Consider the following 22,805-nt stretch of genomic DNA (forward strand, 5'->3'; position numbering starts at 1 on the left):
CAAAATAACTGGTTAAATATCCGATTTTTGCTCGAAACCTTACACAATGCCCAATCCTTTGTGGGTCCACTGTAGCATATGGCTATAGAGTTTTAATTGAGTATGGATTTGGGTTTGATCTAATAAATCTACTTTGGATTTGGGTGTGGATATGGCTGAACTTAATACCAACTAGTTGACACTTTTAACTATGATGATGCCATCATTTGAGATAAAATGCATTGGACATTTCAAAAGCTGCAACTTGAGATTGTGAGGAGTCTTCTTGGTCTGGCCAAGTTTTAGATCGAGTGACCTTGGTTTAGGACAACTAAATTCAAATCGTTTGAGCTTCGAAAGTTTGTGATTCTTTTGGATTTCTGTATTCAAGAGTGAGTTGCTGGAGGGTCTTGTTAATTTGTATGGTTTGTTGTTCTTTAGAGATTGGATACCCTGGGAAAAATATAACTTGATTGCCCTAAGATAGCTTGTCTCCTATATTTATTGGTATGCCTACCAGGAAAGGGACTTAGAGCTTGTACAGGTGCTCTTGTGGTTTGCTTGGGCTTGTTTTCTAGTATATTTTTGCAATATCTCATTAAAATAAGTGAGGTTTTCCATTCCTTTTTTCGCACATCAAAACAAAGTTTGCAACAGTCTATATTTTATATGCATTACATGTGTGCTAGAGAGTGTCTAGATTCAATATAGATGCTGAGTTTACTACTCTCGATTTCACTGATGATGAAGAAGATTGGTTTAAGAGTCTATTTGCAGGCGTTCCTTAATAGAGCAAGTCAGTCCTTGCATGGCTACACATTGTGATAACCAAGTTACAGTTACTAAATCTGATGCAAAATTTATATTGATAAGTTTAAATTTACTTGCTTAAGGCATAATAGACTACAAGAAATTTGTCAAACATGGTCTCATTATTCTTGCTTAATATCAAATCAAAAAACAATCTGACTTATCCTCTAACTATAAGTATACTGAGAAGACGGACTTTAGAGATATCGAGCAAAATAATGCTAAAGCCTATATGTAACTTGATTTTAACGGCAACCCTACCTTAGGTAAAGATCTAAAAAAATGGTTCGAAGTGTAAGGACGAGATGTGAGTGATCTAGAAAAGCATAAATATGGTAGAGAATATTAGCTGCTTCTTATGATAACTTATTGCTAACCTTCAACATCAAGAGGAAGATGATTAATTTTAGAATCGGTCCATATCCATGTGGTGCAGGATGTCTTAAAAGATCGACCTACATGGGTGTTGAAGTGGGGCTATTTTCTAAGAGCATTTGGGAACCAAAGTTGAAATTGAGATATCATAAGGCCGTAATATACGCATCCATTATTTAAGATCCTCTTACAATATTAAATTTGTAATTCTAATCCAAAGTTCAAAACACTACTACTTTCGTCTTGTAATCGTTACGTTATATGTAGATAAAAGGTTCAAGTCAAGAAGACACCTACCAATGCACAATGTGTTATGTCTAATTTTGGATTTTGATGCTCAATTTTATATCTGACCGCTCAATTTTATTAATATATTTTATATAATTTAAGGTCTTCATTATGGTACAATTTAGAATTTTGTCAAGGAATGTTAGTCTACAATTTTAATTAAATTCAAACCTTGGGTGCTAATTGGTTGAGTTGGTGAAGTCATTAAATATTCACTAAATTGGGTTTAGTCTCACCTAGAGGTGCAAATGGGTCGGGTCGGGTCGGGTTCTAGGTGACCCCGATCCGACCCGGTTTTTTGTTCGGGTTCCAATTTTGGATCCGGATCCGACCCGGTTGAAGATCGGATCGGGTCGGGTCGGGTCCGAGTCGGGTTCGGGGTCGGGTTCGGATCTGAGTCGGGTCGGGTCCGGATCCGATCGGGTCCAGTTTTTTTGTGCTTTTGGAAAAAATTTGGGCAAATCTAATTTGGTCATATCATAATTATGAGTTGCTGGGTGACCCATGACTTGAAAGACTTGCAATTGAGCTCCAGTCAGAACAGATGACCCATGACTGACTAACTAAGTCGGTCTACAAGCCAATTTCATATCACACTATTTTTTATCTATATGACTGATTGGACGGAACTCGGTGTCTCCCAGCTCCCCTCTCACGAGGACAAAAAAAATCCCAGACCTTCTTCCAAAATCCAATTCCATTACAGAAAACTGGCACATGACCCATATTCAGTTGCAGTGTTCCCTCACTTTCTCCCTTCAAAAGTTAAAAGAAACAAAAACCAAAAAACAGAAGGAAGAAAAAAAAAAAAAAAGAGGCAGCTACCGAGACACCAGAGGTATCAACAGTGTAATAGATCGAGAGAGAATCCTGACGGGCCGACGTTCTTTTGGATTCTGTGAACCTATGCTTGTTGCTAACTTGCTATCCTCCCACGCTGATACCACAACCCATGCCAAAACAAAAAAAAGAAAAAGAAAAAGAAAAGACTCTTTTTTGCTTTTCTTCTCACTCTTCGGGTCCATTCGGGTCGGATCGGGTCCGTTTGGTAAACCCAGACCCGACCCAGAAAATGAATCGGGTCCAATTTTAGGACCCGACTCGGACCCGCGGGTCCTAAAATTCGGATCGGATTGGGTCGGGTCTACACGGGTCGGATTGGGTCGGGTCACGGGTCGACCCGACCCATTTGCAGCCTTAGTCTCACCCTCACATTCATTTCGAATTCATGTAGAAAAATGCCAGTCCCTCCACTTTAGCTTCCATTTTGCACATGATTTTTGATTGGGTGGAAGCATAAGCTGACTCCCACTACTCTATTATCTTTATCTCATTAATGCCTTGGCAGCAGAGAAAAACTTGGGTTGTTCCACCCCCATCATCCTCAAACCCATCCATTGCACTCAAATTACATCTGCATCGCATCATATATTTTATCCAATTACATGCCCAAATTGTGCAAATGTAATCAAACAAATGCCAAACAGAATAGCTCTTCAGAAGCAACTTGGATTGCAGATCGAGCAACATAAAAGTTTCTAAAGCAAATGGCAATCAGAATGAGTTAGACTCCACCAGATTTACATGAACATACGAAAATAAATAATTGGGAATCCCTAATCTATGCTCAAGTAAATTACAGCATGCGTCCAAAGTGAACCGCAATCCCTGCAACCAAACCTTGATAATAACTAGCACATCTTGAACTCAAATCAATTTATCAGCACCCATCTAGTTGGCCTCATCAAAATTACCAAAGGCTATCAACGTCCAAGAGGCCTCACATCCATGGACTATATATGGTTGCAGACATGGTCAGAAATTTGGTATCCCTCAATATGCAGAAAAAAATGAAGACTTCAACCAAAAGTTAAAAAATATTTATGATTGAAAAATTCTAATAGAAGACATGAAACTACCTAGATATATTTGTAAAGTAAGAACAAAAGACAAGAAATTTTCTTGGGAAAAAAAGGCTAAGAACGGAGAAGAAAACAACATAATTAATGGCGCCACCATCAATAACAACTAATAGCTTGATAATCTGCAACACAAGTAAATAAGTTGCAAAAATAATTCAAGACCAATTCAATCCATGAATTGCACAAATATTTTGATTATTTGGTTATACTTTAGAAAATAATTGTTCCAATGAAAAATTAGTCAACAATTCGAGAGCTTCCCATGACTTGGATAATAGAGAATATTATTACTCTTATTGGAAAGTGTTCAACAAGCCAGGATTTACTAAACTGATACTAGGAAAAGACCTAGCAAAAAATACAGTAGCTGATACCTCTTTCCTAAGCTTGAATCCTTCTCCACGGCTGGAGGCATATAAAATGCACCAACCAAACAAGAAATCTTAAGCAGCAATCAGGCTAAACAACATTACACCATTCATTACGAGCCATAAGCAAGTTTAAAATGGCACCCATGCAAAGTATTATCCTGGCTCGAATTTCAGACTGGAAGTAAACCAATAGAGCAAAAGATTGCTACAAACATAATCAGTCAGAATCATGTCGCCTCTTTTCCTTCTCTCTACGGTGCTTCCGCTTGTCATCATGTTCATCAGACCTTTTTTTCTTATGCTTCTCTCGTCTCTTCTCCTTCCCTTCTCTCCTCTCTTCATGCCGCCGCTTCTTCCTCCTCTCCTCCTCAGTCTCTTCTTCATCATTTCGTGCATCTGCAGCTTCGTCCTCCCTGTCAGGTGCTATCTCCTTCAATGTGCCTGGTAGAAAGCTCGATTCGGTTGGATTACTGGGCAACCTGCAGCCACCAGGATAAGAATTTAGCTATGCACCGCATGTAAAGAACAGTCAAAGACTGCTGATTTAAATGCTCATTGACATCATTATAAATATCTAAACCAAAGCAATAAACAATTTGACCTAGATCAATCACACATTAGGGATAATTTTTGATATTTTGTGACAAGTGAAAAGAAAGGAATAGAAATCATCACGCTAAAGTCAATCATGCATCACTTATTTTGTCCAGGTTAGATCTTACTTGTACAAGCCAAGGCCTTGAACTTGTGCTGCCTCTGCATGCCCAGCACCCAAATCCTCAGCAGTTGATCCTCTCTTCACAAGTTCTGCATACTCATGCTTATCCAGTCGATTGCCTTGGGGTCGGTTAGCACGTTTAGGAGCTAAACCAAGAGCCTCGCGCATAGCCTGTTCTTCCTCTTCCTTGATCCTTCTTATTTCTTCTTTGACTGCCTCTGTTTCTGCAGCCTCAGCTTTCTTGTCCCTCGCATACCAGAATAAATCCTTTCCTGATGGTTGAAATTTAAAGAACAGAATAGCTAAGGCTTTCTTTCTTGCCAAAATAGGTTGAAGCTCTTAGGGAAAGCAGTCTTTTCAAATAGTTGAACTAAAATTATATGAAATGCAATTCTTAAGAGAGTTGCATTCAAAATGAGGCTCAACCAAAGCCAATAGCTAATAATAACTCAGGTGAAGCATGTTCGTTATCTTGAATATATGATAAAGTGACTGTGAAATGAGAACATCATTTTTAAGTAATGGGTACAGATATAGAAGTGTTATCAAGGGTGTTCTGGCATTACTGCATGTCATAAATGAAACTAAAGGATACAACAGCAATGAAGCTGGCTTTAATTTTTATAGTTGAATATGGGAAGTAAACAATAAGTAAGCATATATTGTAACTAACAAGTACACAAGAGAGTCAACCGCTGTAGCGTGTGAGCAGTGAAACTACTGAGAAAGGTGGCAGGTTTGTTGGCAGGAGAATACATCACAACCATCTCCATTGTTATTGCATGAATTATTTTTTTAGAGGTAGTAATTAGGGCATGGCCAGAATGATGAGTATAAGAGAGAGTATATGGTTGGTGGAGTAAGGAATGTTACCAGGCTTGTGCTGAAAGAAATACTTCAGGCAAAGATTTGCTAAAGTTTTCCGAGCTTTCCATGCAGTTTGTTTTGGAATTCAAGGTCAAAATGCTTGTGCTAATTGGCTACAGAGTACTCGGTGAATTCCCGACAGACAGAAGTAACAGCGAGTGAGAAAAAAAATTTCTTCTTGTCCACTGTGGCAGGTCAAGGGTGTACCAGAAAAAAGGTTAGTATCTTTCCACCTTAATTTTCATAAGGATTTTTGCATATCCTAATGAGCAGGGCGAAGTGTTAGAAGCTAAAGAGATAGGCATAGTATTATATGAAGGGATTGCACAAAAGGGGGATACAATTCCCTAAGGGGCATAAAACTGGATAATCTTGCAAGAATTTGGAGTTCAATAACAAAACATGGATTTAAGTGCTGATCAGCATGGAACAATGTATGCCATGCCACTGCCTTACTAGCACATGGCATTGGCAACTGGTACTAGGAATGCTACCATGCCAAGTATGCTATACACTGGCATGGAATGGTACAGCAATGCAGAGTATGGACCATGAAAGTGCCAGGCTGAGAAGCTATCGGCATGTGATCCTCCAATCCTTCCAATTTAGAAAACTGGCCATAATTTTCTAAATGCTGCAACTTTGTTGATATAAAAGCAAATGAATTATATGTTTATTACTTTTGATGATGCAATTGATTTGTCTTACACCTACACAAATCTTGCAAGTATGGACAAAAAATTCCTACATGCCCCATCCACAGAAATGAGAAAAGTACAGCGCTGTGAATTCATTATTTGTGAGAATAACTGTCTATTGTCTTCTAAGTTTGTTGCCCGGACATTCTAATCATGCATCCTGTTAAATCCAAAAGACTGAAAAATAGATTGAGATGAGCAGCATATAGGAGACTAGGTAAATTGTGAAAATTTATAGAAAAAAGAGCAAATACTATTCTTGATATTCTACAATTTAACCATTTTTACAAAATTCTATAAACCATAGCTAGTGCTGCATGAGTTACAAAACCAAGAAACAACAAATTGATAAATAAAATGAAATTAAAATTTCCCAGGCAAGCATATGAACCACAATAATGCAAAATAGAAACAAAGCCCAAAAAAGGGGGACTTATACTGACAATACCTTTTTGCCATCTTCCGACAGGGGCCTTGACACTATGACCAACATAGTTCTCTCGGTGTTTATCAACTTTTACATCGTCCCATTTGAATTCTGTGAGATTAAACAAATAGATATTCAAGTCACTCACTCCACCAATTCAAGAGCCACCTAGTAGAATAATGCAAAAAGGAAATAAAGGTGATAAGCAACATGGATAGTCTACATGAGCAAGTAAATACTGCTTTCTATTGTAGATGCATGTTAATCAAATATCTACAGCAGTTGTTCCTTAGTTTCTATCTAGGGGCATCAGACACTCTTTTGTACCCAAAAAATTAAATAAGAAGTAGAAATGATCAATAAAAGGATCCCATCAACAGTTATCACAAAACCATCTACAATTACCATGCACAAGACAGTACAATCACCAAAGCAAAATAATTTGAACATAAAAGTATCTAATGAAGCATACTGCAGAAATCAAAGGCATAAATCAAAGCAAGTAATTCCTATCATGCAGCATAACATAAAACTTAATAAAAAAGATTCTGAAGAATTCACATGATCAATTTTCTGTCTACATAAATAATAATCAGGTAATTTTTTGTTTGATCAAAAAAAAATGGCTACTGAAATAATAATCAGGCTATCTAATGCCACAGGGAAACTTGTAATTATATATTTTTTTAATAGCATATTGAAGCATGGGAAAAAGCCTTAGAATTTGATTCCCACTAACTTCAATGTGCATTTCATCTATGTTAATAGTAATGGGAACATGATGCAAAAACTCAAGATGGAACTCATGGAGAATGTGCAGCGAGGGTGATGGAAAGAGAGGTGCAATCTAAAGCATTGGAAGAGAAGTAAAACAGAGTTTGATTGCCAACATTCTGGTAGTAGGGGAGCGAATAAGAGGAATACTTACCATTAAATGGATCATCATTCAACAGCTAAAAGGCAGTCATTGTACATATGCAAAGTGCAAATTGAACAAAAAATTTACATCATCCTCATTATCCAAGAGTTCCCCTCAAAACAAGGTTGCCTAAGGAAGTCTATGTTGAGAGGTTTCTATCCCTCTGAGAAGGAGGTAGTTAGGATGCAAGTAATTGCAACCATAGTTAGTTGTTGGACGGCCAATAGTGGGCAAGGAATAAAACTAATTGCAATTTCAAGAAGTTGCGACTAATCCATTTACTCTAAGATATGGAGTAGAATTTGAACCACAGATGGCTAGTTGGCAAGTAGAAAAATTTTCCTCATTGGAAACAAATTATAGCTCACAGAATCAAGGAGTCAGCCTCTTATAGTCCCTAAAATATAGATAAAGAGGGAGAAATGCGAAGGTTTCATAGGACTGCAATTATTGAATACAAATAACAAGGGCAAGTAATTCAAAATAGACAAACAATTTAAAAGGTGAAAAATTTACAAGTCTAAAAACAAGATATTATCACATTTCTTTTCTGGTGGCATACAATATCAAGTTTTAAGCAATTAAAAAAAAAACTGAGAAGTCATCTATGCATCAATTATAGGCAGGACAGCCCTCCAAATACCTCAAGTATAGACTTGTGGCATGTCTAGGTGGACTGAACCCTGGGCAAGTATCTAGGCATGTTGAGCTGTTCATGCACCCGGTAATCCAAGCAAGCTAAGTGGTCAGACATCCAATAACCTGCAACTCAAAGCTTGGTAGCATGGATAGGTCCCTCACTGGCACCCATCCAATTCAACTCAACTACGCTTTAATCCCAAACTAGTTTGAGCTGGCTACATGAATCCTTTTCCTCCGTTTTGTTTGGTTTAGGGCCATATTAAGATATCAAGTCTTTCCTTTTACATGCATCAAATTACTCCTCTGTATTGGTGCATCCCTCGGCCTACTTTGTTCATATCAAAACCATGTAAGTCATCCTTATGTCAATTTGTCCTCATTTAATGCTACCTTCACCCTTTTATGAATGACTTCATTTCCCATTCTATTTTTCTTGGATCACCACACAACCATTTAGCTCCTCCATCTCAGATAAAGTACCCTCAGCAATGATAGAGAAGGAAGAAAATAAAAGGTTTAGGCACAAGAAGAACCAGGGGAGACCAATGGCAAGGAAACAAGACGATCCAATGAGGTGGTGGCAGGCAGTAGAGAACCAAGGTATTGTAGAGTTTCCTCTCCCCCCCCCCCCCCCCCCCTTTACTCTTTTTTATCATCTTTTGAGAGTCATTTTTCCTTTGCATTATCTTTCTCCCTTTTTTCTCTTTGTATGTGCTTGTTGTTAGTGGTTGCAGTGGGTGTGATTGGCATTACCATGGAAATACACAAAGTTGTTTGCTCCATGGTGGGCAATGGCTGAATCGCAGTTAGCATTGGATGCTTTATTGTTGCAGTAAGCACCATAATTTGTAATGGATTTATTCAAATTGGAAACACTTTTTACGCTGCAATTGCCTTGGCCTCTGGCCACCTGCCTAGAACATAAGAGATGAACAGTCCACTGGCTACCAGCTGACTTCACATTGTATTTTGATTCATTGGTTTTAAAATAACAAAATATTTGAAAATTTATTTTTCTTCTGTTCTAGCATTGTTATTATAAGAATATGCATTTAGTTTAATCAAGTTTAGATACCCTTTACACATATTTTTTCTTACTGCATGATTTTCATGCATGACAGACATCTTTTGCCATCCATAGAACATATAATTACTTTCCAGAAGTAACTCCATATTGGCCAAAATGAAGTCTACAAAGAACAATATATTTAAAATTTCAAGATACATAAATGTTCAGGATATGATATTGAAAAATTTCCCAGTGTAGAAACCTACTGTCAACTTTCTTTCTCTCTACACCAGTCATTTTTCACTTGTAACTAACATTTGTAGCAAGGTAGTAAAACTCAAACAAATGAGAAAGAGAAAGTATAAAAGACTTGTCAAACGTTCCCTTTCCTTTAAAAGCAATTCGATTGAAATTGAACCAAACCATCTGGTCATCCCAAAATGAACCAGTTTTTTGTTTTCCTTCTTGACTGACCCCAAAATGATTGAAAGCATCCAGCTTTGAGATGGCTGTCTAGGTTGAGGAAGGGAACATTGGTTTCTCATTTTACATTCATTCGCACAAATGGAGCATGAGGATCACACAGGGATTCCATGCAATAGAGATCAGTTGCAGTAGAAAAGGGGGGCACAGGATGGATTGAGCAGGAAGAGTTAAACGGGCTGGTGCCACATGTAGGTGAAACTAGCACTCGGGGAAGGGCAAGGCTGCTAGAGGGTACTGTACCAAGGAGAGCTGCAGCTGGGTTTGAGATGGAAGGAGAGAATGATAACACTGTTAAATTTTGTGAAGAAAAAAAGGCAAGATCATGTTAAGTCGACAGGTAGGGTTTAGGCATGGGATTGAGGAGAGGAAAGAAGATAGATGGCTGGGAGCAGATCATGTTAACTGAAGAAGGTACAGAATTTAGAAAAAAAGGAAAAAAAGCAAACATGTAAGATGGATTGTGCTGCTCAAACATTTAGAAATTGCAATATCTATGGCCTCCCTTTTCACTCCTTCGATTCCTGTCACTGGGGAACAACACCACGCATTGTAGATGATTCATGGATAGTTCGATACCATACCAGGGCACACAAAGAGCCTTTTTGTATCTATAATTAACTGAAGAAGCTGTTCATATCATGAACGACATTATCGTTACCCACAAATTCTATCTGACAAACAAATTAAGCCTTTCAAAGAGACTCCATCATCCCCAACAATAACCATTGCAATTTAACTAATATCCAAATTGATTGTTTACAGCTCCAACTGGAACCCAAATTTCCAGTTCCATTCTAGCCTATTCGACCGCAAGAGGGACGAGAAGATGTCCGTATATTTATTACACTGCACTAGAAATAATTTAAGGCAATCATCTAGTATACGTCAAGAGACCCAAAAAGCCCCTTATGCCATAACCATACTATTCCAACCTCGCGGGCAAAATTTACACCAAATAATCGAGCAAAGAAACGAGTTGAGCATAAACATCACCAGGCATCAATAACTTAGGGATAATTGACGAAAATTGAGAGATTATAAATGATCTATTTTATAATTCCAAACCCTAGAGACATTAAGAAAAGGAAAAATTCTTAGATGGACACGGAAGGGGAAGAGAGCTTACGATCTCGACCGCCCCGAACGCCGCCTCTCGAAGGATGATACATCTCTCTCCTCTCGTCTTTTCCGTTCCGGCCTCGCTCTTTTCTTCCTCTGCTCGATCCCTCCGACCCTTTGATGAATTGGATAAAAGAGTGTTGGTATTCGCCTCCAGGTGAAGACCCAAAAAACCGATAAAAGGGCTTGGGTTACCCCAAGTGCCGTGACAGAAGGTAATGCCTTTGGGCATATCACCGTGTATGCCGCCAATATAACCTCTCCACCCTATAGCGATGCACTGAGATAAGCATAGACGAGAGCTTGATAAGCGGTTGTGATTGTTACAACCCCACAGGTTTGTGTCGTACCTTTCACGAAAAAAAAAAATTATTTTTTTTACAACTCTGTTCGTTAGATCATAATCCACACAAATCTCAAGGTATTCCGAATGTCTAATTCATTAGCCGGCACAAATCACAAAGTGCCGATCCATTAGTGGATTCATGTGAAAGAAAATAATTTTTTTTTTTTCGTAAAAGATACATGGGAGAAGGCACATACAATCCGACTTGAGATATCAGTCTTGTTGCCTTTCTTCAGTTTCTTTAAAATTTTAAAATTAATGACGACTATAATGATTAGTATATAAAATCTCTTTTTTAACCCTTAATTAAATGGTGGGGATTGAATTAACCCTTAGTTAAAAGCTGGAGATTGAATATGTTTACAAGTCACTTCAAAATAAAATGTATCGAGGCAAAAACCATATACAATTAAATTTGTTTAGGAGGCCGGTTATGTGCAAATAAAGAGCTTATCTCAATCATGCGGCATCGTAGGGTTGACAACACTAGTAAAAATTTGTCTCATATATGGAGGGTGGTTGATTGTTGAGTTGTGAGCTTTGAATTACTACATGAGTGAGTCCGGGCAGCCTTCCATGTCCACGTAACCAAAACCCCAAAGCATTATCTTTTTTATAGATGTAGAAATGCTGAATATCGAAATTTGTAATTGATACATCCTATAGCAATTTATATACCTTTATAATTACATGTTATATACAAATATATAAACACAGACATACATATATACATTCACACACACACACATATATATATATATATATACATACATATATATACATACATATATATATATATACACACACACATACATACATATATATATATACACACACACATATACACACACACATAGATATATACATATATATACATATATATACATACACACACACACATATATATATATATATATATATATATATATATATATATATATATATATTTGTATGTATGTATGTATGTATAAGACTTTACCATGATCCTATTAGTGGACAACTGAAACTACTAACTCCATTTGGTGACTCTCTAGTGGGGCCAGTAAATGCTCTTTTATGCTCAAGTGGATATGTTTGCACCTTTCTATCCATGCACATGACATATGTCACGATTTTTTAAGTAACGCTCTGCAAACGGTCTGTAACTTCAAAATACGGACCATATGATTGGGTTGAGAAATTTTTGAATAATGTTTCAATTTTCCTAATATCCAAAAAAAATATGAAAAATAAAAATCCAAACCATCATCTATATTATAGCTCATAGGAAGATGTGGACAAAGATTTGAAATGGTGGACAGCAACATTTATATCAACCTTACCAGTTGTCAAATGTTACTTGCAAACATAATTGAGTTACAAGTTACAAGAGAAGTTTATTTACAATACACATGTAAAAATCCACTGGAATTGCGGGTACAATGAGTCAAGTTTGGATTCGACCAAGTTAAGACAACAATATATAACACATTGACCCATGACTTACCCAACCTAACATTGAGTAAGATTTTCCATTAACTCATATCCGTCCCTAGGTTTGTTATTATGACCTTACTTAAATTAATTTACAAAGATTAATCCAAGATATGCTCAACCTAACCTATTTAATTCATTTTTTGCCACTCTTTATAACTTCCAATATGAATTTAATAATTAGAATTATAAAAAAATTCAATCACGCTTGGCATTTCTTATCCAAATTCATGATTCGACCCAATCACTTTTTTTTTAGGAATAAAAGCAATCCTGGTTGGGCCCGGTCACTAGGCAGCCTCTCCAAGCAATCCGGGAATCAATTCCTGTCCCTCTGACGCAATCCCTCAAAATTCCCACCGAACCGGCTTTGGATGGAGTTAAAAGCTGGGGGCTGGGTTGGATCTTTCGCGCGAAAGAAGGATTCACCTTCCTTCGCTCGAATCCACCGTTGGATCGCTCAATGACCGCTTCGAGATTTGTGCAGACGTTGCATGAGCGATCCAACGGACGTCCATCATTCTTTCCCATAAAACTGGCGACCTCGACAGGATCCGGTCTTTTTCTTCTGATTCTCCTGAACCGCATCTTCTCTCCTCTCGTAATTTAAACCGGCGATCTCCCGACCTTGTCGCCAAGCAAAACGAATCAGAAATGGCGATGAGATCGGCAATAGGAGGAATTCCTCGCCTGTCCCAATCGGCGGCGATCGCCGGAGGAGCCGCTCGGAGGAGCGCTCGCCCCTTCAGCGACGGGAAAGGTAGAGTTCTTAGCGAGGAGGAGAGAGCCAAGGAGAGCGTCTACATCCAGGTCCAATCTCTCTCCCGATCTCGAAACCATCTCTTGTTTTCATCCCTCGATGTCGGACGTTGGATCTTGATCTCTCAGGGTTTCTTTTTTCTCTTTTGGAGTAGAAAATGGAGAAGGAAAAGATGGAGAAGATGAAGCACAAGGCGGAGAAGGAGAAGGAGAAGACGGAGCTGGAGAAGGAGAAGGCCGAGAAGGTATCGATGTCATTCTTCTTCTAGGCCGAATCTTGGTCAATTGCTGTGCTTGAGATCTTTATTTGACCATCTGAAGTTTAATTTCTCGCAACGTACCTTATATTAGTAATTTGGTTTATGCTGTTTTGATGTGTCAATTTAAAAATTTAAATATCTAATAAAACATTCTTTAAAAGCCGAATTAAATCAGAATATGGTGAAATTTAATATAAATGTTTCAGGCTCTGTGCACATTTGTATAATTTTAATAGCAATTTTCATTTCGCAGTTGAGATACTATATGTGCTGCTTTACTAATGTCAGTAAATATTCTAATTCTTGGCCATTTAATTGTTGGCAAAAGTTTGCTGCTGTTACTGTTTCTAATGTTGGCATTTTTTTTAAAAGAGTGATTTTCATCATTGGCCAAAATTAATCTTGTACAAAAACTTGTACTTATTGAGTTCAAACTGATTAGGCAATTTACTTAGCTTGGTTGTATTGCACATGTCTGAAGGACAATGTCATCCATCTGCAAATATGGTCGGTTAACTATTGTATTTGGTCATGCAGCTCATTCCTAGCTATGAGAGTCTGTTGGATATAGGAGCTGTGCTTTGCTCCTCTATAATACCTAATGATAACAAGAAACCTCCACATTTTTAAAGTTATTTTCTTAAAGAGTCATGCATCTCTCTTTTAAGTTTTCCGAGCAAAATGATGTCAAAATTTTGAAAGTTCATTAAGAAACCAACATATTCAAAATAAGCCTAACCGTAAGCATTACCAGACACTGTCGTTGGTAATGGATCAATGAATAGCATTAGGCTACAATTCAGGATCATCAATATCGTTAAAGAATTTAATGTCCGTTCTCACGTTTCATTATAATTTATCAAAAGTAATATATAAGTAGCAAAGGCAAAAGGTATACTAATCAATTTCACTCTTCCATCGTAAATTTTTACAAGTGATAACCTTGTAGCTTAGTTTTCTATAAAAAATATATATTGCCAATAGAATTATTATGCAGGTATGCAAAAATTGTGGCTTTCTTAGACATCTCTAATTACCACCCAACAATATCTAAGGATGTTATATATATAACCCTTTATATTCCTGAAAGTGAATTGATAAAATATATGAACAGGTATCTTTGTATCAAATTGGCATCTAAAAGTAGTTACTTTTAAGAAATTAGCAAAAGAAGCAATTTTATTTTAGAATGCTTTGTCTCACAAAGTAAAAATTTTCAAGGCCTTTCTATTTCCTTTTTGCTTAAGTAAAATATATAGCCTGTTAATAAATAAAAGATCCAGTGTCACCAAAGGATGTATTCGCTAAAGAAAGAAAGAAAATTTATAGTGCAGTCACTATCACAAAATTTATTTGGTAACATCTAGGATATTTTTTACAATTTTAAATAATCAAAAAGTTTCAAAACCCTCTCACAAATTGTTAGATTTGATCAATCATGCAAGGACTTGCTTTCAAGCAATAATAATATAATGAAGAAAAATGAAATAGATCCTACACTATTCCAAAATGTTGTATAATGTAGCATTCACGACTTTTGTAGAGCTTGTTCCTGTTTTGATTATATCGGCAAAACAAAATAATAAAGACAAGAAATAATAAGTGGCCATGGTAATAGAGGCACATTCTCAGCACTTGCATTTGAATAGATTGACCTTATCATTGTGCACAAGGTGACCTACTCTTCTACTCTTGATCTACAACCAATATTTATCATAAATCAATCATGTGTGAATGAACAAACAAAGGTGATATTTCAAGCTTACATCCTTAAATTGCTTAACAATTATGAAAATAAGGCTAAAGAGTGGGGAAAAAAGAAGTCTATGTTTTAACTTTCCATATTCGATGGATTGTACTAAAGAAGGGCAGAAAAATTAATACATTTTTCTCTTTTAAAAGATACCAAATAAACAGAGAAAGATGGGTCCTGATAAATATCAGAATCATTGGATTTCCCAATGGATCAAAGTGACTTTCCAACTATCCATTTATGAAAACTTAATTAAAGATGATAATAAAAAAAATGAACAACTTCCATATATATGAAATGATGCTTCTGATAACAAAAATACTCGATTGAACACTATTTTACGAGAGCCAGATATCAAGAGCTTTAAAAGTTTGAAAACACTGGAGGAGTCAAACAGCTACTTGTGGTGGGATTAGTAGGACAAATCTTAAGCCACAAAATTGTCATCCTTGGTAGAAAACCAACTTTCTGATTAGAAAAGAACCACACTAAAGGTTTACTATTTAGAAAACCAACTTTCTGATTAGAAAAGAACCACACTAAATGTTTACTATTTAGAATATTCTGATTGAATGACCAAGAAACATTTTCCTAGATTAATTCTCAATTTATGGGAAAGGTCTTCGACCCACAAGATAGTAATTCTTGGTGGAAAAGTAAATTTGTAATCAATAAAACCATACAAAAGATTTACCATTTAGAATAAGCTGATTGAATGACCTGAAGAAGAGCCACCCAAGACTAATTCTTTTTACCAACATATAATACATTTTTGCTTGAACTACAATGGAATTCTAGGAGAGGCATAATTTCTACAAGGTTATTGATTATAGGTACTTTATTAGCAGTCACCTATGTAATTGTTGCAATATGGCCATTGTCTATGGCTTGTAATAGAAATTTGGGTCGAGACCTAAAATACCCATGTATCTAAGACAATGGTGCATAAGCTGCGAATATGCAATCACCAGTAGAACCAGTGGCAAGCCTTATGCCGTGTGTTCCTAGTAGAAGTTTGAACTAAAAGGGCCTAGCTCAAGAATTTTGGTTCACCATACTTCGCTTTCATTTTGAAGTCAGTTAGCAATGAATAAAGGTTCAAACCTAAGGCACCTTCATCATTGCATGGTAAAGTTTAACTTTTGATTGGATTTTTTAATTCGAAAACTTTGAATTATATTGTGCTTGTCCAAATATCTATAGTGCAATATTTAATTCAATTTTTTAGTTGTTTATTGTTGTGCTTACCAATGCTCTTTTGAATAAGCTACTAGTAGCTGTTAGACTGTTCTCTCTTTTTGTTTTTTTGAATCTCTTGGACGCTTGGCTTTCATGAATTAGTTCAGTCCTTTTTTTATGATTGGCAGCACTAATTCAGATATGGAAGATATTTGCTTCTTTATTGGCCTATGTTTTCGAGTTTTTATAAAAGGATACTTTGGTTTTAAAAGGTCATTTGAGTAGATGTCAATAAGAATCCAACAAACATTATATCTACTGCAAGTCATCCTTCCATATTGGGTGGGTATATTTGGATGGGTGATGATCACATCAATCTTTCTCTGCCTGTTCCTGAGATAGAGACTCAAAGACTACTCTTTCTATTCTTCTTTATATTTTATGGGCAACCCATGGCTGTGGTTTGAAGTATTGTCAATCTCTATTTGATTGGTTCGTGGATTTTCTTGTCTGTATGTCATGAGTAGGAGATAAAGCCATTCTACAGTATGACGGGCTCAGTCTACCTAAAGGAAAGTGCAAAGAAGTCCCTTTATGACCCATGCAACTTCTAAACCAATCTCTTTGTTTTGTTCATATCCTACAAAACTCAGTAAAACCCAATCTTTCTAGCAAGTTATTTGATCAGCAACAATTTCTTATAACCATGATTTCTTTTCTTTTTTCTTTCCTTGTGAATGAATTACTCATTCTAAAAGAACTAGGTAGTAGCTCAAGAGGTGGTGTCATTATATCTACATAGCAATCACACTCTTTTCATAAAAAAGTTCAGTTTTACAGGTCATTATTTTGCATCACTGTTTTAGCTGTCTTTTGATAATTAATTTTAGATATACCAAAGTAGTTTTATTTTTTAATAATTTTGTTCAAATTATTATCTCTTTGTTTGAAAACATATAAGATTATGTAGTGTTAAATATAATGCAATTATTTTTGTACATCACAATTAACTAGGCCCTAACAAGTTTACCTGCCATCAATGGTGTAAAAATTGAGACATTCAAATCTTTTGCAGATTGTTCTAAGTCTAATAGAAGTTTCCAATGGATCTATTATTCATTGCTTGATTAGCCAAAGAATCCTGTTTAACTCCGTTTTCACTTGTCCTGTGTAGTATAATCATCACTCTATTATATTCTCCAATTCAGCATATTGAAACCTCGCACATATCCAATGAAGCAATGAATAAATAGACTAGTCTTAATTACAACTGAATAATTCCTTATAATTGAGTAGGCTTGATCAGATTTAAGGAATGTCATGAGAATTGGAGTCTCCAATACCTTTAGTTTTTCTGATTGGATTACTGAACAAGTTTCTTTTCCATTTGATCAACCCGGAGTAATTAGATAAGGGATGTGTAACCACATGCTAAGAATGTTAACATTAATTAGATATTCAAGGTTTGTGCTGTATTAACACTTGGTGATACAAGGGGCATCTATTTGGGCATATACCACCTGAAATACACTCGAACTACTCAAATGGACCATGAATCAAGCGATTTGAAACAGATCGATGTAATAAAAATCAACCCTCGTTTTAGTAAGTCTTGCCTTAAATTCTGTTATTATTAGATTTCTTATTAGCATTTTCTAAAGGTTTGTCGGATAAACTATGAATTCATTTTTCTTGTCTTTATTCATGTGTTCTTGCTCTAGTTCTAACTGCATATGTAGGTCCACTAAATCTAGAATTTGCCATTCAACCATGCAGCTACACTGACCATTTTTGAAGATGGGAGCAAGCTATTTAAGATGATTGAGATTTGCATTTTTCTTAGAAATTACATTTCCAGCTACTGCAAGATCTTTGGCCATAACAAGCATCTTACTAACATTTATAGTTGTCAAGAAGTCAAACACGTGTACAATAATAGGTGTCATGTTTTCTAGGCATTGCTTCCATCATTGATTTAGTTGTTTCATACACTTACAAAACTCTAATTAAATCAGCATGTGTGAAGGTTATTAAATACGACATGGCAATTAAATCATCTTATTCAAATTTTTCTAATGCTTCTTTTCAACTTCAATTGGTTTGTCACTCAACTTTGGTTTCTCAGTTTTTAGAACGTAGTAGATTATCATCAACAAGAATGTGTTCCATTTTATGTTTCCAGGTGCCAAAATTAGAACCATTTAGCTTTTCAATTTTTGACAATTCATTCATGACTACTCTATTAGACAAGTTCAGAAAGAAAAGTAACTAGCACTGACTGGATCCCTGCTAAAAAAATTAACCAGCAAATAGGGATCAATAGCCCTGCCTTTGCTGATCATTGTACTTTATGCATTTCTGTAGACCTGAATATGTTGCTGCCTCTGAATACTCTCCATTGATCAGAGTGCATCAGGACATACAGGTCGTTAGTCAGAGTTGAAATGGTGAAGATAGTCATTTGAAGCTACTACTTTGCATACGAATGCTACTGGACCAATATTAGGTTGAAGGTAGAACTGCTTTGTGTTTGTGCTGTGGGATTTGATTGAAGGCCTACTGCCAATCTATACTGGAGCAAGATAGCCTCAAGCTATTCTTTGAGACAATAGAACAGATCTACAACTTTCCCAAACCAGTTGATAGAGTGAAATGCAGTCTTGGACCAGAACAAAAGGAAGAAGATGAAGGGACGGATTGTGGCCTTCTTTCTCTGTCAATGGCCACTTCAGCGATAGCGATTATGGACTCCATTCTTTGCAAAATTCTTGGCCATGGGAGGCAGAATACCACTTTGCTAAAAGAATTGTAAGGCTTCACCGTTGAATAGAAATAGGACTTGAAGCTCCTTCGACAACAGTGAACACAGAAGCAAACCTTCTTCTCTAGCGATGTTGGCTCTGATACCAACGAAAGAAGAGAACATAGTGGATTGAGTGAACAGGTTGTGAGACTAGGAATCACTCAGGCATGTTTTCCAGAATGTGGATATGGATGGGTTTGGATGGATATGTCCATCTCAACAAATGTAAAAATTCTCCCAGCATTTGGGTTCTGATCAAGCCCACAGGAAATTGCAAGAGACCGAGTTGTGACTTTGGAGACCAAGCCCAGTCAAATTTATAAACTCTTAACCCAAGCCTACCCAATGAGCGGGTTGGGTGGGAGGGTTTGGGTAATGGTACTCTAATATGTCATGGAAGTAATGTGCAAAAATATGCATTCAGAATAATATGTTTATCAATAAGCAAGGAAACCATGAGTGCTAAGCCAGCTATGCTTTACTTTTTTGCACTTTGGGTCATTGAAACAATCTCCTCCATTTTCATGTTTATTAACCTCCAGCTAATATGACTATAAAAATGATCTGACATATCTTTTCACTTGATTGATGTTGAAAGTTGTTAAAGGAATCAAGTTATCCAGAAATAGCATTATGGGCATATTTGTTTCAGGTTTTGTTATGTAGTCTGATTAGCGAAAAACTAGTAGTCTATTCTTTAGAAATAATGATCTTATGTATAAATATGAACTCACAAAAATGAATAGTGAATGGCAGTCTTTCCACTGTGAGACTACTGGAGCATGGGGGACCCAGAACATGTAGATGAATATGGACTTGGTTATAGCCATTTACTTCTTTAAAAGTTGTCTAATCTGCAGTAGACTGAGTTCTGGATTTTTTTTTCCTAATAAGATGTGTTTGAGTTTTATATTATTGTTGAAGATTTATTTATATTCTTTTACTTCATGATGATAGGAGGGGGAACCAAACAAAAAGAAGTAACATTGTATACCTTTCATTAAGGAAGAGTCGTAATTATTAATAGGGAATCATGAATTTTGGTTGAGTTGGATGAGAGTTTTTGCTACCCTCATTAAACAAAGAAATCGACAACCAGAGTATTAGATTGGCAAACAGAAAAAGAGAAGGTATATTTACAGGTCCATTACTTGGATATATGCATTACTGATCCACAAAAACCAGAAAGGTCCATAGAAAGAAGAACCTTCTACTCATCTTGAGATGATTGCCATGCACCGCTGAATAGTTTTTTGGAATGGGATTTTAGTGAAACCTAAAAATGTTGCAGCTTATATAGCCAGGCTACTGCCATATAATATATGTCTTAAACAATTGCAGCTTATATAGCCAGGCTACTGCCATATAATGTATGTCTTAAACAATATATGCACCAATAAGTAATCTTAATTTGCTTGTATTGAATTGGCATCTGAAGATTATTTTGGTACTTTGTGCTGTTTTGTCAATAGAACAGTATATTTCATAATGAATTGTTTAATGATGTAAGAGTATTACTTTTTCGCTAAGCTGGAATAGCTTTAGTTCATTGTCTTTCAACCTTTATGGTTGTGGTTGGTCAAATGTTTTCCACAAAATAATATTGAACTTACATTTGATTGCGAGAGTGTATAATTATTTTATGTTGGCTATTGAGGAGAAAATGTAGTAAATTTTGCTTTTATATTAGAAGATCTTAGCCTTTAGTTTTTTGCAACCAATGCGCATTCCTCTTTCAATATTTTGATCTTCTCTTGGTTAAGGTGATGCTGATTCAGAAAAAAAAGGTGCAAATCAATCTCATTATACTTGTGAAAGTGGATAAATTTGTTTAATCAATGGAGTTGCTGCTGCTTTGCTACCTGCTTGACTTGCATAATTCTGTTCATCACTTTCTTTTGATATATTTTCTTGATTGACACTTGCTGCCACTTTGACAGAAACAAGAGGAAACTCATAAAGGCTGATGCAGCTGCCCTCTTCTTGTCATGCATTCTGAAGCAATATGATGCGGGTACATAGGGAACAGACGTTGAATAAATGTATATTATCTTAGGTGAAACCTGCTTTGTTTCCACCAAAGACTAACTTGCTGTTTCCATTGGCAGCAAACCATTTTAATCCTATGTCCCAATGTTCATCTGTTGCTGGACTCTTATGACTAAATCAGGAATTGTTTCATGATTGAATTTGGATGTTCAGAGTTCTATCTTTATATCCTGTCATGAGCTGTGGTGGTGGTCATTCAAACCCTTAACCCAAAGCAGCTCTACCCAGTCATAAACCATTTATCACAAAAATATTACAATACACCTGCACCATCTGGTGGTTGTCACTTATGGAGGATTTTGGTGCTGCGAGATTTGGATGTTTTGGTGGACAATCTGTTGGAATGGTGGCACCACCTCTAGGGTTGGCTAAGTAACTACTCTTTAAACATAGAAACATTCATAAAGGAGGTTTTTTTTTTCTTGAGCTCTAGTTACATGTAGAGATGACTGCAACCATAATCAGATGCTAGACAAGTAGTGATCTTAGATCTAAGGTATCGATCAAGTGTAGCATTAGTAAACTTGCAAATACTGCATGTGATTATTTAATATATTGTGGGACAGTTTCTCTCTCTCTTTCTCTCTCTCACTTTCTATTGGTGCCACCATGTAAACCTTGCTTGTGGTCATTCTGTTAGCTCCTTGTTTTCTTTTTAAGTCATCTTGGGCTTTTCTTTTTCATTTAATATGATTATTTAATATGTTGTGGGACAGTTTCTCTCTCTCTCTTTCTCTCTCTCACTTTCTATTGGTGCCACCATGTAAACCTTGCTTGTGGTCACTCTGTTAGCTCCTTGTTTTCTTTTCAAGTCATCTTGGGCTTTTCTTTTTCATTTATACTCCACCAAGGGTCCTTCATTAGATAGCCAAAAGTGTCGTGAATAGTTAGTCGAGGCTGAATTTTGTTTTGGCAGCGAACATCCTGTGAAAACCTTGTATCACTCACCAAAATACTAAGGAAAAGCTGAGTTATTTCCATTCACCAATATATCTTTGCTTATTCAAAATCTCGAAAATAATTAATTTTATTTTTATATTTTCTAAGTGAGTTATTTTTCATTCCTTTTATGCCTGAACTTATGGACTGTTATTTCCTTGCCCTTATGAAGCGAAGATTACGAAAATAGTTTTGCAGGTGCATAGATTGGAATTAGTATTTCATGGTAGATGTTAGGGTTTACAATGGAAAGCAATCTTGCGAATCTAATTCTTTCCATGATTAGTAAAATTTTTCTTAGCTATAATAATGACAAAGGCAACATTATAAGCAATTCCTTTTCATTTATTTAGCTATGTTCCAATGTCTACTATTGTTAGAGATGGGCATTGGGCCGGGCCGCCCATGGCCCGGCCCGGCACGAAGCGGGCCATGCCAGGCCCGGCCCGCTTGCTACAGTAACGGGCCGTGCCTAGCACGGCCCATAAAAGGGGGTCGGGCTGGGTTACGAATTTCTGGCCCGCGGGCCGAGCCCGGCCCGGCCCATAAGGGCCCGGGCTGGCTGGCACGATTCGTGGGCGAAGCACGGCACGGCCTGCGAGCCAGCCCGGCAC

General features: G+C 36.6%; 2 protein-coding genes across 2 annotated transcripts; one reads left to right on the forward strand and one right to left on the reverse strand.

Annotated features, from left to right (window-relative positions):
• Positions 1–3,641: 3,641 nt before the first annotated feature.
• Positions 3,642–10,850, reverse strand: LOC103706581 (leukocyte immunoglobulin-like receptor family A protein). The gene is made up of 4 exons (XM_008790729.6): positions 10,638–10,850; positions 6,477–6,566; positions 4,468–4,735; positions 3,642–4,224 (listed from the first exon to the last, which is right to left on the reverse strand). Exons 1-4 carry the CDS (start codon positions 10,678–10,680, stop codon positions 3,963–3,965), a joined length of 663 nt encoding a protein of 220 aa, XP_008788951.3. The 5' UTR covers positions 10,681–10,850; the 3' UTR covers positions 3,642–3,962.
• Positions 10,851–13,000: 2,150 nt separating this feature from the next.
• Positions 13,001–21,392, forward strand: LOC103706583 (uncharacterized). The gene is made up of 3 exons (XM_008790730.5): positions 13,001–13,259; positions 13,364–13,453; positions 21,144–21,392. The coding sequence occupies exons 1-3, from the start codon at positions 13,104–13,106 to the stop codon at positions 21,168–21,170; spliced, it is 273 nt and encodes a 90-aa protein (XP_008788952.3). The 5' UTR covers positions 13,001–13,103; the 3' UTR covers positions 21,171–21,392.
• The last annotated feature ends 1,413 nt before the right edge of the window (positions 21,393–22,805 follow it).

Source organism: Phoenix dactylifera, chromosome 11, assembly GCF_051530095.1.
Source record: "Phoenix dactylifera cultivar Ajwa chromosome 11, Ajwa_hap1_PhDact_Kaust_v1.1, whole genome shotgun sequence".
In the NCBI taxonomy this organism is placed as follows: Eukaryota; Viridiplantae; Streptophyta; class Magnoliopsida; order Arecales; family Arecaceae; genus Phoenix; species Phoenix dactylifera.